The sequence below is a fragment of the Lissotriton helveticus genome, chromosome 10 (assembly GCF_964261635.1).
Source record: "Lissotriton helveticus chromosome 10, aLisHel1.1, whole genome shotgun sequence".
NCBI lineage: Eukaryota > Metazoa > Chordata > Amphibia > Caudata > Salamandridae > Lissotriton > Lissotriton helveticus.
In genome coordinates this window covers 1,149,230,870-1,149,246,561 of record NC_136071.1, presented here as the reverse complement: position 1 = coordinate 1,149,246,561, position 15,692 = coordinate 1,149,230,870, and the positions used below count along the sequence as shown (strand labels likewise).

The 15,692-nt window shown below is 45.2% G+C and overlaps 1 protein-coding gene across 2 annotated transcripts in view; it reads right to left on the bottom strand.

Moving 5' to 3' along the window:
- NEK10 (NIMA related kinase 10) overlaps positions 1-15,692 on the bottom strand; it is a 1,104,115-nt gene that overhangs the window by 83,477 nt on the left and 1,004,946 nt on the right. For both annotated transcript variants that reach the window (XM_078663960.1, XM_078663961.1), the window contains one exon: positions 7,524-7,634. In XM_078663960.1, the coding sequence (XP_078520086.1) occupies positions 7,524-7,634 (111 nt within the window). The remainder of the gene's footprint in view (positions 1-7,523; positions 7,635-15,692) is intronic.

Below are 15,692 nucleotides of genomic sequence, written 5' to 3'. Positions count from 1 at the left end.
AATGTCAAGAGCAATGCCAATAGCTCTAACTTTAACAAAGGCAAAACCATTGCAGTGTAAATGCTTGTTGTTTGTTGAAATTCTATAAAAATCATTCAACAAATACAGGAGCTAAAAGCGCCCTTTCCCTGTCTGGTGAGCCCTGGGGTCTGAACACAGGGCTTGTATTCTAATTCTGGCCAAATATTTATAGCAAAGAGACAAAGGCGGCTTTCTGTTGACGAAGTTGGAATGAATAATTCATCAGCCGCGCGCGAGCTCTGGCTGCCTTCCTTGCTTTGAAGGCCAGGCTGGCGGGGTACAGCCGCTTCTCTCAAAGGAGAGAGCGGGAGGCTTCCAGGCGGCTTCCGTAGTCCCTTGTTTGATATCACACAACGGGAAAAACAAGAAATACCCAAACTGGCTTCTCTCAGCCAACTTGAGAAACATCTGGCCAAAGATGGTGCACTGCTTAGAAATGAGGAGCAGCAGCAAAGTGGCAATAAACTAAACAGCAGAGATGTACGTTTTAGCACAGCATGCAGGAGGAGTACGTTCATCTACAGCTGACAGGGTTGGACTGGGACAAAAATATAGGCCCGGAAACCAAAATAAACATGGCCTCCATTAGCCAATCAGATAGCTAGAAAAGTGGCCCACACTTGCAAATCAGACCAGTTTTTTTAAGTTGTAAGGACAAGATGCAGGCAATGTGTGTGGTAATGACAAGGAAATCAGCAGTACAAACCGACCCACCAACTTATAAAACAGACCCACACACAGCTTAAAAAAACAGCCGACACACTCATCTGTCAGACCAGCCCATTGGGCACTGCCTGATTGCCTTATAGCAAAAAGAACAAATGATGGACAGAATGCTGAACAAATGAAACATTTACTCCAATCACTGATCTGTGTTTAATCCGTAGTTTTTTGCCCTTCATGCCACCTCAGTTTCAACCCAGCTAAATGCAAATCAGTCTTGACCCTGCTCCCTAAGAGAACAGTCCAGCCCGAACTGCTCAGCTGGGTCCTCCCTGGACCAGAAACAAGCATCCTGGGGCCGGTTTCAGGGCATCACCCCTCATCAGCTGAGCTAGCTTGACCCCACTGGCATGGAGAGCACTGGACCCACGCCTCGGCATGCCAGTGCCACTCAGGGTGACAAATGCAAAAAGAACAATTGATGGACAGAATGTAGAACAATGTCAAACAGTCTCCCCAATACAGAGATCTGGAACTAAATCCATCCATTTTTTTATGCTCCCCGCATCAGTCCAGTTTAAACCAAACCATAAGCAAATCGGTCTTGATCCTGCTCCCCATGGAAACAGTACAGCCTGAACTGTCAGGCCAGGTCCTCCCTGGACTGGAAACAAGCATCCTGGGACCAGTTTTGGTTTAAGTCAACCAAAAAAAGGATGACTTTAACCCAGATCTGTGACTGGGGGTGAATGTTTGATTTGTTCAGCATTCCATAATTTGTTTGTGCTGTGATTGCCTTCTAGGCCAGTCCGACCCTGGCAGTTCTACAGCTACGCACCCTTTGCTCTGCTGCATACACCACTAAGGAAGTGGATTAGGGCACCTGGGTGTGTGAGGGAGTAAGTGAATCTGGTAAGTGTGAGTTTGACTGAGGCTGTGTGTACAAGTGAGTGAATGTGTCGTTATATGAGTGTGGGAAGGGAAGTTCAGGTGAGTGAGACGGCAATCAAGTGAATGTTCGTGGGCGAGAGATTGTTTTTCTTTATGTTTCTAAAAGCTTAACAGAGGCAGCTTTAATTGTGTAGCCAGCCTCATGTTTTGCATAGAAATGTAGGATATGAATGTATAAATATCGAACAAACATACAGGGGATTTCAGTCAAACCTCCCTAGTCATTGGCTTAAGCGGCGTTACATTTTGATCCACCCACCATAGGATACAGCACAGGAAAATGCCTCAAACAACTTCAGCCAGGGGATGATGTAACAGATTTTTTCCAAATGTGCAATTTTGGGAGACATGGGAGGCATGTTTTAAGAGACAGACTGGATCCCTAGGGGTGGGCCGATGCCTATGGGATGTAGCCTGGTCTACTGGTATTCCCGTTACCGGCCTTGCCAAAGCTCCTAATGAAATGTAATATAGAGACTCATTATAAGGGAGTAAGAGCTCCACTCCTATCTCCGCCTGGGGAAGTACATTCACTAAAAGGTCCGTGGATAGTTCCTCTGAGGGAAGATGCCAATCCAAGACTACAGCTGCTCTCCTTAACACTTTTGCATTAGGGGAGCTCGCCTCTGTAGCCATACCAGGTAGAGAAAGGAAGTCAAGTTGTCTGAAGCAGACAGCTCCATTAGTACCACATATGATGCTGCTCGGCGCCATTGCAGCTTTGTATCGACATCAGAAAGAGTAATGGGCTCGGAGTCGACCGGCGCCCCTAATGTCATTGGTTGACCAAAATCTGACACCGAAGGTGGAAATCCCAAAGGGTTGTGCACCAGTGCTGTTGAGGATCTGACAACGGATCTGAAGGGCCTAACTGGTCCTAAGGGCGAACCCACTGGTACAGATCCAGTTAAGATACCTCCTTGGGGTTAAGAATGCACACCAGAGGGAGGGCTGGGGGACGGTGTTGGAGACACCTGACTTGCTCGTCAGTTTTGTCTGTTTCAGCTTCGAGGATTTCTTTGCTGTGGACGGTGAAGGAGCTTCATGTGAACGGCTCCTCGAGGGATCTCTGAACTTCGAGGAGGACCGGCGACAATGAATGGCCTCTGCTAGCCCCACCACCAGGATTTTTAAACAACTCTCCCTCAACGCCTTCGGCCAAACACAAGACAGGAACCACACTCCTCGAGTTGTGATGCTCTCTGAGACATCACATATAGATGGTATGAGGATCTCTGACCGACATTTGTCTGCCACAAGATCCACAGGGCCTAAACTTTGAAGACATTTCAAGAAAAAGCCTACTGTTTCCTCGACACACTGTTGAGATGGGCTGGAAAACGTCCCCCTGAGTGTTCCAGATGAGTGTGACAAGCGCGGGAAAGGAACTGACGGCGCGTCTGCAAGGGGTTAAATAGACTCCGTCGACATCCCATCAGATCGATTACATCGATACAGAGTTGTACGACGCGCAGACATGCTATGCAAAAAAAATTCCGAAACCAGTCTAGTGCCTGGGAGAGGATTCATTCTAAAGTAAGGAATCTGTGCCTAGATGTCATTATCAGATGTATATAATGATCACTCTATTCACTAAGCTGCCTGCATATGCAAGTTTTACATATATGGAAAAATGTTAGGAGTTCAAATTCATGTGTTTAAATTAATAAAACATGAATTTGTGCTCATAAAAGGGATGTACTGATAGGAGTTTCTACACAGCAAAACGTATTCTACCTGGGGGGAAAGAAAAATGAGATTCCATTGCCTTCATGCAAAGGCTTTTTAGGTCTCGCGACCTATCGATGCGCGCAAGCGCATCGAGCGGAGCGAGAATTCAAGTAGCCAAAATCCTCATGAAACCACCAGCTTTTTGCTGGCGTTTTCATGAAGTTCACGTGAACCACGTGATCAAACACGAACGCGCATCAGCCTCCCTCCCTCGTAATTGCATTTGCCGCACAGCACATCAAAGGGCTTCGCCCAGCGTGCGCTCTGCGGCTTCTCGGCTTCTCCTCCCCTAATTATTCTTGGATGGCCGGCCGGCCGGCACACAGCCTTCCTTGCATTTCTCCTCCCCCTCCCCAGCCAGCTTCCCCCAGGCCGTGTTCCCTCATCCCTCGCACCCCCTCCTCCTTCAGGCCCCCACCATTTGCTTCCATTTGTTCTCTTTCCCTTTCACTCTGTATTGTCGTGTTCGTTCATCATTTTCCTTTCTCTCTAACTTTTCTTTGTCTGCGCCCAAACCCCTTTGTCATGTGCCTTCTGTATAAACGCTTCCCCCACCGCGCCATTATTACCGTACCCAGTAGCCCCCCCCCTCTTCATAGGGATTACATCTGATCCTTCCAGCACTGGAGATTTCCAGTCCGCGCTAGCGCCGTGCACACGCTGTACTCTGCTGCTGCCTGCGAGGTACAGTCTGTCTGTCCTGCCTCAGAGCACACTCGAGTCCGCGCTAGCGCCGTGCACACCCTGTACTCTGCTGCTGCCTGCGAGGTACAGTCTGTCCTGCCTCAGAGCACACTTGAGTCCGCTCTAGCGCCGTGCACACACTATACTCTGCTGCTGCCTGCGGGATACATTCTGTGCACTGTTTATTTTATTTATTTATGCGTTTTTTTATAGCGCAGACTTTACCCGAAGGCTTCAGAGCGCTTCACAATAGGAACAGTAATGATACATGAGGAGAAAATTACAAGTGAACAAATTACAAAAGCAAACGTTAAGTCACATGAATCAAAAGTGACAATTGTGAGCAAACAAAATACAAGAGGAGCAAACGGTGCAAAACAGGAGGAACAAGCATTGGCATTGCCAATAGGTCTCGCTTGTGGGACCTTATAAGTATTTAGTTTTGCAGCACAATATCCTTGTTGCACCAAGGATATTGTGCTGCAAAACTAAATACTTATAAGGTCCCACAAGCGAGACCTATTGGCAATGCCAATGCTTGTTTCACATATACAGCAGCTGACTATATACAAATAAGACATACAGAACTGCCTTTATGAGTAAGTAATTAGGGATTCCACAAAGGGTTGTGACTATTGCAGGTTTCTAAGAGTGCTCTCAGAAACCTCTGTGTGTCTGCAAATCAACACCCATAATCTGTCCCCTTATCCCAACACTGCGTTATGATTATCATTTAACGTATGTCAGGTTAGTCGCTAATTGCTACGGTGCCATATTTAAACATTCCCACGTGGAAGCTGCTCCAAGCTGCCTGGCAGGAGGTAGTGTGCAGAAACAAGAGTGACAGGAATTCTGCCATGCAACTGTGCCATGGTGGACTCATCAGCACCGTTTTAGTTCCCCAAAAGACAGGCCCACAAAACGGGGTTCTTTCTTCGGAAAATAAGAAATCAATGTCCTTGAAGCAATGGGTGTCTTCTCCTAGTGGGGGAGAACACTTGAGCATTTATCCTGCTCAGGACCATCATGCTCCTCGCCACAGACACGCCATTGAGAGACACCTCAAGCTGCAATAAGCTGTGCTGCGTTCGTGTGTTATGTGCAGCCCCTCTCACATGTCTAATCAGCGGCAAGTGAAACCGGATAAGCGCGCTCACCTCGGGCAGCCGGTCACCCAGCAACCTCGGCCTCCTAACTGGCCATGAAGGGCACCCAACTAGGAGGCCATTCCAATGCTATTTTCCACCATAGTTTAGGCTGATGACAGCAGATCCAATGGCGGCTTCTCCATCAGGAAAACCTCAGCATTTCAAATGAGGCAGGGTTGCTCAAAGAGGGCAGATATCACATTTTGGATGATGTCTTGTTGCCACTTACTTATAAAGGGGCCCCTTATTCTTTTAAAAGTTGCATTGGTGACCTTCGAGCTTTCTGAGTTTAGTAATAGATGCTGCATTCAACAATTCAAAAGGGACTATTTTTTTTTCAACAGGGCTGCTCAAACACAAATATTTTGCGGCTGTGAGACATTTCAAGAATAAGTTGCTTACCTCTAGTCCTATTTCCGTATAATAAGTGTCTTCATTAAAGTCATTAATTCTAGAATATTCTCTGCGTGTTAAGTGGCCCCCGGAACTCCTTTTTACCTCGTTTTTTTCCATGGAAAGAAAGCAGGAGCATGAAAATCGATGCCCAAAGATGTAAATAAGGAGCTTGCAATGGAAGCCTATCAGATGCCTTCTTTCTTCCTGAATGCGCATAAAAAGACTGTGGAATATTAGAGGAGGACTGCATTGCAGCGTCTAAAAGGCACGACCATTTCTTCACATTTCTGCACATGAAGGTAAAAAAGTAGTCAGACAGGTGTACACTGCAGGCAAAGTTTAACAAGCATTTGCAATGGGTCTCGCATTTAAGCGAGTTTGAGCTATTGCTATTGGCATTGTAAATGGCATTGCCTTTTATTTATGTTTTGGTTTTTAAAACATAAATAAAAGGCATTGTCATTTACAATGCCAATAGCTTAAACTCGTGTAAATGCGAGACATTGCATTGCAAACGTTTGTTGCCTGTGTTATGAATGGAGATAGATGGGTCGGTGGAGATTTCCTGTGTAATAACATGCACTAACTTTCAAGGAGATCCTGCCAGGGTCAATGGGTGCAACTCTGTGTCCACATTTAGATTCCAGTGCATGTACCACAGCTGTTCTTAATTAACGCTGTTCTTTCCACCGCATTAATAACCCTCATCTGGCAGCAGTTCATATTATTCTCAGACACTAGCAAAAGTTTTAAACTCTAATTTTACTCTGGAATTCCAGCTATCTGAAGTGATCCACAAGCAAGTCACAAATTCTTCAACTGTTTTCACGACTAATGATAAACTCTTTAAGTCTTTGGTGGCAATTTATCTGTGAGATTAGCTGCTAAATATGTACATTTACCAATCGATCATTTCCTCTGTTTATGCACGATGTCAATCCTCGCCATTGAGACGCACCTCAAGCTGCAATAAGCTGTGCTGCGTTCGTGTGTTATGTGCAGCCCCTCTCACGTGTCTAATCAGCGGCAAGTGAAATCTGATAAGCGCGCTCACCTCGGGCAGCCGGTCACCCAGCAACCTCGGCCTCCGAACTGGCTATGAAGGGCATGGGGCAGGCCCATATTCTGGGAAAAATGTCGTGCAAGCCCTGTCACATGCTACATGCTTCACAACACAACTGAACAGAAACTATTAAAGGCGCGTGGCCGCTTGAAAGCGGACCGCGCAGTAAATTCAAATAAAAAAAACATGAAAGCGGACCGCGCCGTGAATTAAAGAAATAAATAAGCGCGGCCGCTATAGTTGCAGGGGACCGTGCTGGAAAGTAAAAAAATACATTAATAATATAAGCGGGCGGGTGCTGCAAGGTCATGGGTGAAATAGGGGAAGAGCATTAAATAAAAAAAGTGCTCACCAACTTATAATGCAGACCGTGTAACACCACCAGTAAAAGGTCCAGTCGTTATGGGAGGTAACGAATGGAGACAAGCGGTCTCCATGAGGGACTACCAAGCCTCTTAATGAATCGGAATTCATCTTTTATAAAGGACAATGACACCAGCCAAATAAAAATATGGGCGGGGGAGTGGGCGGTGCTTCCACTGCAAACTCTATTACAGCATGCCTCGCAGAGCGAGCAGTGGATGCGCGCTGCCTCTAGGCTCGACCTAAGAAGGAGACTGTGTCTTTAAGAGTGTGGGAGGCACTCCTTCCCACAATGCCTTGTAGTAGCAGCTTGCATCCCAGAGCCAGTTCTCGTGTCCAGCTCGCCTGAGAAGGATTTCTCAACACACTGAGGAATTAAAACCTTAAAAATCACTTTTTAATTATCAGGAAATCATTTTTACTTGCTTGAAGAATCCTGCAGCATTTATGACTGTCAGTGAAGATCCTATGATGCAGAACATTATTCCTTGTTAATGCCATACCTTGTTCATTTCTGACTTCAGGTTGAAGGGGTTACTCTGCAAGCTGAACAGAGACTTCTTGTACCTCTCGATCACTCTCCGCTTCAAGTGGTCCTGTAACGGCGGAGGAAGCTGCCCAAAAAGAGAAGGCAAAATACCTCATTGCAACTGAGAAACTACAATTCCATGAAACATAACATATTCATTTTAAGAGTATTACTATGACTATTACTAGTATTATTAGTTGTAGTACCAGTATTAGTATATTAGTATTATCTGTCTTATTTTCAGCATTAGTATTATTAACAATATAATTACTACCGTTACGAATAACTCCATAGAATTGATGACCCCTCCAGGCACATTGTATTAAGGTGTGGTGACGTCAATGTTCACCCCATTAGAAGTGTGATGTGCAGGGAGCTGGTGGAAGCCGCCTTTCATGGGAGAGTCCTGGGCCAGATCTGAGGTGGGTAGAAGCAGCAGGCGGGGAAAAAGCTAGTTGTCACCGATGCCAAGTTGTGGTTGACGCTTTAACCTGGTCATACGCTCTCTGGCGCCCCGGCAAAGAAGGACTTCAGGTCAGCTCAAAGGGCGAGCACCGTTGATTATAGTTTGGTCATTGCCGAAGCTTGGGACATTGGTGTGGATATGGCAGAGGAGATGCGGATGGAAAGTGACCACCATCCCTTCAGATCCACTGCTTATCCTCGGTCATTTAACCTAGAGACAAATGATGGTAGCACAGCAGATGTGGGAGCTCTCTCTGCCAATAGTAGATGGTCTGGTAAATGGAAATCTGAAAAATATAGAGGGGCAGATTTACAAGCCTGTTGCGCCACTTTTGCGTCATTTTCAACATGGGAAAAGTGACGCAAAAGTGGCGCAAGGGGCTTGTAAATCTGCCCCCGAGAGTGCAGTGCACAGGGCATTTCTGATCCTGACACAGGTGCGCCACTAAATAAGACCCCCATGCAGCCACGGACCGTGGAGGGAGTTCGGTGGGGCAGAGAGGCGGTGCGGTGGAGGGACAGAGTGGGGGTTTCTAAACACCGGAAATTCGTTTTATTTATTAAATTGTTTACTTACCTGCAATTATCCATATTCCGTTGTTTACCACCCCCACCCTGCCCCTCTCCCGCACCGCCTCCCTGCCCCACCGAACTCCCTCCACGGGCCGCGGCTGCCCCCATGCTGTTCGGGTTAGTCCTAATTGATGGGATCAAAGAGGAGGGTTTTAAGTATACGGGTTCTATAGGCGCTCTAGCACAGTAAACGTGAGTAAATATTGCTCGATAGTAATGGTGCAGGCAGGGAGGGGAGACCCTTAAAAAAAACTCAATTAGAGTGCAATGAATTACACTCTTACGACATAAATACACAATCCTGCGCACTCAAAAGGAATCACAACATCAATGTTCAAGTAAAATCAAATTAGCACAAAAAGAAAGTCTTGTCCAGCGTCGTTATCATTGGAGGTTCCTGTGTCTCTCCTTTTATTTTGATCAGCAGATAGGAAAATTAAATACAGCCTGCCGACACGTGTTTCGTTGGAGGACTGTACATAAGCAGACACTATAACTCTTCAGGGCATGTTGTAATTGTTAAAAAACAAATGAAAATAGCTTTTGAGTTTGTTTTTGTGATAGGAGCCTGGCACTCCTTAGGTGCCCCTTGTAATTACAGCTTGGCATCAATAATTTTCCAGACATGAGCACACTGTACCCACTTTTATATTGACTTCCACCACGTACCAACCCCCGGCAGCCACCCACCTCAGGATAATACCAGAGGCTGCACCCTCTGCGGATGCAACCAATACTCGAAGGATGTCACATCTCAGAGGTGCTCTTAAGAAACTAGGGGGCATATTTACATGTCCCTATCACCACAGAACGTCACTTTTTTTTACTTTCCTGTGGCGATATGGGGCTTCGCCTTTTTTACAAGGCAGCGTTAGGCCACTTAAAGTGGCTTAACCCGTTTCGTGCTTGCATCGGCCAACGGCCGACGCAACCACTACCTCGCTGGTGCTGCGCACATCTGTTGGCCAACGCAGTCCTGCCCACTCTTTAATTCTCCTGCACTGCGGGAGAATTTGCCCCGCGGTTAAGGAGTTAACGCTGCCTTGCAGATAAAGCCCCCTTTAATGTTGTACTTAGCGTCAAAGGGGAGGGCAATGGGTGTTGTGGTGGGTGTTACATTGCAACTCCCCTTGATTTTGACGCTGCCCCCTATTTACAAGGGTAGGGTAAATAGGAGGCAGTGTCAAAAATTAAGAGCAGGAGAACCTGGTCTTAAACAGGCAAAACGAGGCGAAATTCTATATTTCTCCTCGTTTTTGCTGTTTCCATGTGTGTGTTGTACAGCACACATAGGAACAGCAAAAGGCCATTGATTGTTTATGTGCAGAACATAAATAATATTTTTAAAAAATTACATTTTGTAACTTCTATGTGTGCTGCATTAAACAGCACACATAGAAGTGACAAACTGCCATTTAAAGATTGTTTATGTGCAGGAAGGAAGACCTACCTGCACATAAACAATCTTCTCTTCAACGCAGACACCCTTGCACGATGATGCCAGGGTGCCTGCTTTGGCGCTAGGCTGCTTAATTTAGCACCAGCAAAGGGGGTAACGCAAGGCTGCACCATGTTGTTGTAAATATGGTGCAGACCTGTGTTTCAGAAGTGGCGGAGCGTGGCGTTAAGCCAAGGAGGCTGATGCCATGCTCCGCCCACATTTCTAGTAAATGTGACCCTAGGTTTCGAGGAGTCTGGGTTAATCCTTCATTTATAAATGCATACACACTTGGGATGATTAAGGAGAAGTATTTGCATACTAAATACATGAAATCCGTCCGAGATATTAAATATGACTCCCTGACTGCAATAAAAATAAACGCCTATACCCTTACCATGATTTCATTCACCCTGAAGCTCTGTGTTTTATATCTTAGGTTTAGGCGTGGTACATTGCTTACAAGTGACCTTATCTCCAAGTGTAGTCCTTCTGGGGTTAAGGAAGCCCTTGTGATATTACCTTAGGGGGTAATATCCTATACATTTCTGCACTAGATCTTACCGTACCCAAAGAAAGGGATTCATGCCTTTAAGAATTACCCGATGGTCCTGTTGACTTGTGTTACAGGACTCATATAGCACTCACATATTATAGCCTTAAAGCTGGCTGCCAAGGGCTATACTGGATGTTAAAGGCCCTGAACCTCATCTATAAAGAGGGTGACGACATTTAACAAGAGATATAGCCCTTGGCTGCGAGCTATAAGGCTATTAGAATGTTCTAAATTAAAAAGGAAGAACCCTGAAGACAAACATTGGAATGTTGGGGCTCTGGGCTTCTACCAGCCATTATTAGCCCGGAACCACTCCATTGTCTTCAATGGAGCGCTCAACATTCCAATGTTCTAATATTCAGTTCCATCTTCTATTTGGTCTGCTGGGGTGATTAGTCATAGTAATCACCCCAGCAGACCGAATAGGGGTTGGAGAGTGTGTTACCATGATTGATGTTTGTTAATGGCATTTTCTTTTCTATGCTACAAGATTTATTTTGTGTTATTATTTGTATGAGTGTTCTGTGTTTCTTTGTATTGTTATGGCTTCTAGCCACCAATAAAGGCTGAAAAAGAAAATACTACTGATAACGATATTTGTGTGGAGCACACTTCACAATGAATGATCTTTTGGGGTCCAATTCACATAAACATTTCCATGTGTGAGTTGAACAAGTGCAAATGTACTTCTGCAGTTCACAAATAGTGAATGTGCACTTGTAAAATCAATTTTCTGCCATATTATATTATCCCATTATGCTTTAAGATGACTTCAGAGTAAAGTGAGCAGCGTGCATTCAAAGACAGGGATTCCATTGGGCTGGATTCACAAAGCTACCGTACACTTTTGTGTAAGTTTACGATTGTTTGGTATTCACAAAGGATTAACTTAGTATCTTTACGTGAGCGGAGTCTTCACTTTGTGAACAACAAACAATCGTAAACTTGCACAAAAGTGGAAGTTTACCTTTGTTAATCAGGCTCTTTGAGTGTTTTCTCACACCCATAACATGACATGTTTGTATTAAAAAACTATTCTATTACCTATTTGATTCTGAGATTTTGTCTTATCGGGATCCCAAAATTGGTTAGGTGGAAGGAAAAGGGCTTTTCCACATGGAAAAATATCTTCCTAGCGGTTAGAAAAAAGTACACTTCCACTATCGCCAAATGACTTTTGCATGTGCAATTGTGAACTATGTACAATTACACAAACAGAAAAGGCTTCCCATGAACGCTATCAGGGTGAATTGGCTAGTAATTCCATCGGGCGTTTCCCTGGGTGGAGGAACCACAGGAGGCCAGTTGTTGAAGGTCCAAGGCCAGGTCCACTCCAGCTTCCTGAGTTTTATGGCAGATGGCTCTGAAGACAACAAGAGAGTAAAAATAGTGGACGGAAAGATACAGAAAGGGAGAGGTAGCTGCTCTGACTTTGTTTTTGCCTGGGCTGCTTTTGGTTCCCAGTTTGGCCCCTGAATGCAAATGCGAATTTGCAAAACAATTTCCGAAGTGCTCCTGGAAATCCATCCCATCGTTCCAGGAGTAGTCTTGGAAACCTTATGGAAGCCCATATATTCGAAAAACTACACTCTTACAATTAGGTGTAAACCTTGGGGACCCGTTTTTAGCATTTCTTTTAGAACGGGGCTTTTACTGCTATAATAAGTTAGTTTTAGTATGACGGACAATGTCATCAATCCTGCCAAAGGTGAAAAAGAATACCACACCGTTTCACCCGGTCTCTCTTCTATGTCAGTGCATCTTTTTGGAGCAGAGGTTGAAAGCGCTGATTGGCTTCTGCAGTGCAGCACAACTGTTGGTGGGCTAACGGGACAAGGAAGATGAACCCTCTTTCTTGTGCCAAGACTATGTCTAGTGGCAGCACTGCCCTACCTTTTTTTAATGAATTGATCGTTTGCTACCCATATGCAATCACCCCACCCACATCCACTTGAGATCTTGTGAAGCCAGGGGCGATCAGGGCACTCAAGTAGAGCTAAAGTAAAAGAGTGATAATACTGCAGGAGTCAAATAATAGGGGGTTCCACTAGGAGTTTATTTTGGCAAGATTTGAGCTATTAATTTCCTCAATCTAATCAATAAAAAAAGGTCCAAAGCTTCTGAATCTTATTGTTGAGATGAGAGAATAAAACCTACTTATTCGCTCCCTAATGTATCTGTTATATCTATTCTTCAGCTGTTGTTGACAACTTTTGATACCTGCATGCTTCAAATATTTTGATACAATAAAAATAATGTATATAGTTTTAATTAATGTTGCTGATTAGCATTTCAACAATGCAGAATGGCTTACTATTGATTATTGTTTTCTGTCTTTTTATACAAAAAGGTATCATCTACAGTGTTTCGGCCACATGAAGTATAGTGGAAAGGCCTTCTTTAGGATATCAAGTGAATGAGTAACTTTAATCACATCACAGCTGTTGTGCTTAATGTCCTGCAGGACCATTATCATTCAACTTAAAAAAATTACCATTTTATCCTCCATCTAATTTGAATTAAAGTTGACACAGATATGAAAATTCCTACCTGCAGCCACAAATGAATCCACTGACTAAACACTCTTGGTTCCAAAGTCACTAACTTATGGGTTTCAACACACATTCCAGTTCATTAGTTTGTCGTATAATTCCTATAACTCTATATAGGATCTGCGCATTTAGACAACATAAACTGTTAGTGGTGTCCAGACTGATTCCAGACACCCCCACAGGATATGTTCGCCTGTATACCAGCTAGCTCACAGTGCCACTATGAACCCCTCTTACCAAGGAGAGAATAGTTTCTAGCAACTATCGAACATGACAACTCTGACCTCTCAGGGATCGTGGAAACAGTACAGTACTTTTCACTCAGTCACCCCTGCTTACTTTGCCTCAGAGAGATACCCAAAATAAACGATGGGGACATTTTCAATAAGCATTTATTGAAACAGCGTCATTCTAGTGTAAAACATGTGTGCTGCAACTAGGCCTGGGTGGTAAATTCCTTTCTAGTTGCGGAATTTGGGAAATTTCACATTCCGTGGAGAACGATGAATTGCCAAAAATACCGCAATCCGCGGCTTCGTGGAATTTTTTGCTTGTTCGTGCTTTCAAAAAGCATTTTCGCGAGATATTTCTCCCCGAGCATGCAAACAGCATTCGCGAACAGGAAAAAAGCATCGTGAACGGGCGGAACAACCAATTCTGCGTGTTCGCGAAACTTGTGCGTGCTCGCAGAGATTTTTTACCGATTCGCGGAGCTTTGCATAGCGCGACCCCTAGCTGCAACAACCATAAGACTGAAACGATAATCGATTATAAGCACCAACAGAGTAAATGAATGGTAGATTTCTCCCATAGTGCTAAAACAATAGATATATGCCAGTATATAGATACATGACAGGAATAATACGTACTCCTACGATGCCAACCCTGACTAGATGTACCTAAATGTACCTAGCATGTATACAGATCCAAGAATCCCCCTAGGATAGAACCAACCCCATTACCTGGTGTGAGAGAATGAAGGACACCGTATTGGGCTCGAATGGACACCCCGCAAGAGATGTCAGACCACTGCCTGCTTGAGTAGCTGCGTGCAGGAAGAAAACAAGTTACTTACCTGTAACTTTAGCTCTCCAGTATTGGAAGCTTTCATAGATTCACATGTCTGAATCATTCCCCATCGTCGAGACGGGAGTCTCCGGTATATAAAAAAGCAGTGCTTAGTAGTATACCAAACTGAAAAGAGGCCTAGACCCATTTCCCTTTTGCAACCCATAGCCTTTGTTATGTAAAAAAGGCCCAAACTTTGTCTGCCCTGTTCCCATGATGCACTGGGCCAGGGACAGACTAATTTGCATATAGCCAGGTTCTGAGCTAGGTTGGGGCAGTGAGCTAAATAACGGTGATGGATCAAGCCCTGATCTTTGGACTGGGTAAGAGTGGTCTGCTTAATTCAGACACTCTGTTCATCACCACCCCCTTTTCTGAATCGGGCCTGACGATGACCTCTTGTAGCGGGATAACGCAGCCAAATGCACCTTGATGGAAGCGTGCGCTAATCCTGACTTTGCTAATAGCAGAATGTAAGGTATAATTTGATGAGGTGCAGCAGTAAGAGGGTGAACGTTATGCCTCTTACACCACAGACAAAACCTCTTCCATTTCATCCTGTAGGTTTTGTTGGTATTCTCCGCTCTGGCTTTGGACAGGATCTCCCTACATTCGTGTGAGATGTTCAGATGACTAAACTCACAGTGTTCAGGAGAAAGGCTGCTAATCGCAAGGATTTTGGGTCCGGATGGAGCACCTGACCCTTGGACATTGTCAGAAGCGATGGAATTGGATGCAACCGAATTGGACGGTCCTCCGACAGCAGCAGTAGTTCCGTGAACCAGTGTTGTCTGGGCCACCACGGGGCTACCAGGATCAGCCTGCACGGTTCTTTCTTGATCTTCACCAGTACGCGGGGAAGAAGAGGAATTGGAGGAAAAACGTAGGCAAAGACGCCGGACCATGCCATGGAAAACGCATTCCCCCAAGATCCCTTCTGGGGAAGCCAGCTTGCGAAGTACTGGCATTTCCTGTTTTCCCTTGTAGCGAAGAGGTCCACTATCGGTGTTCCCCATCTTCGAAAGACACTGTCCGGGATCCCCTGGTCCAGCTCCCATTCGTGGCAGGACAATTTGAGTCTGCTGAGAGTATCCGCCTTGACGTTTTGATCCCCGGGAGGTGTTCTGCTGCCAGTGATATTCCTTCCTGAAGAGCCCATTCCCATATCTCCTGGGCTTCCTGAGACAGGGAGAGAGATCTTGTTCCCCCTTGCTTGTTCACATAGTGCATCGCCGTAGTGTTGTTTGTTCTTACCAACACCGGCAAACCTCTTATCCTTGGTAGAAAAGCTAGTAATGCCAAGCGGATCGCTCTGAGCTCCAGCAGATTTATGTGCAATTGCTGCTCGTGCACCTTCCAACGACAGCTGACTTGAAGGTCCCCATCCTTCTAAAGATGCACCCGTCGTCACCACTAGAGGAGCCGCTCTTGCCAGAAACGTCAGACCTTGAGACACATTTCCTTTTTGTGTCCACCACTCTGCTGCCTGTA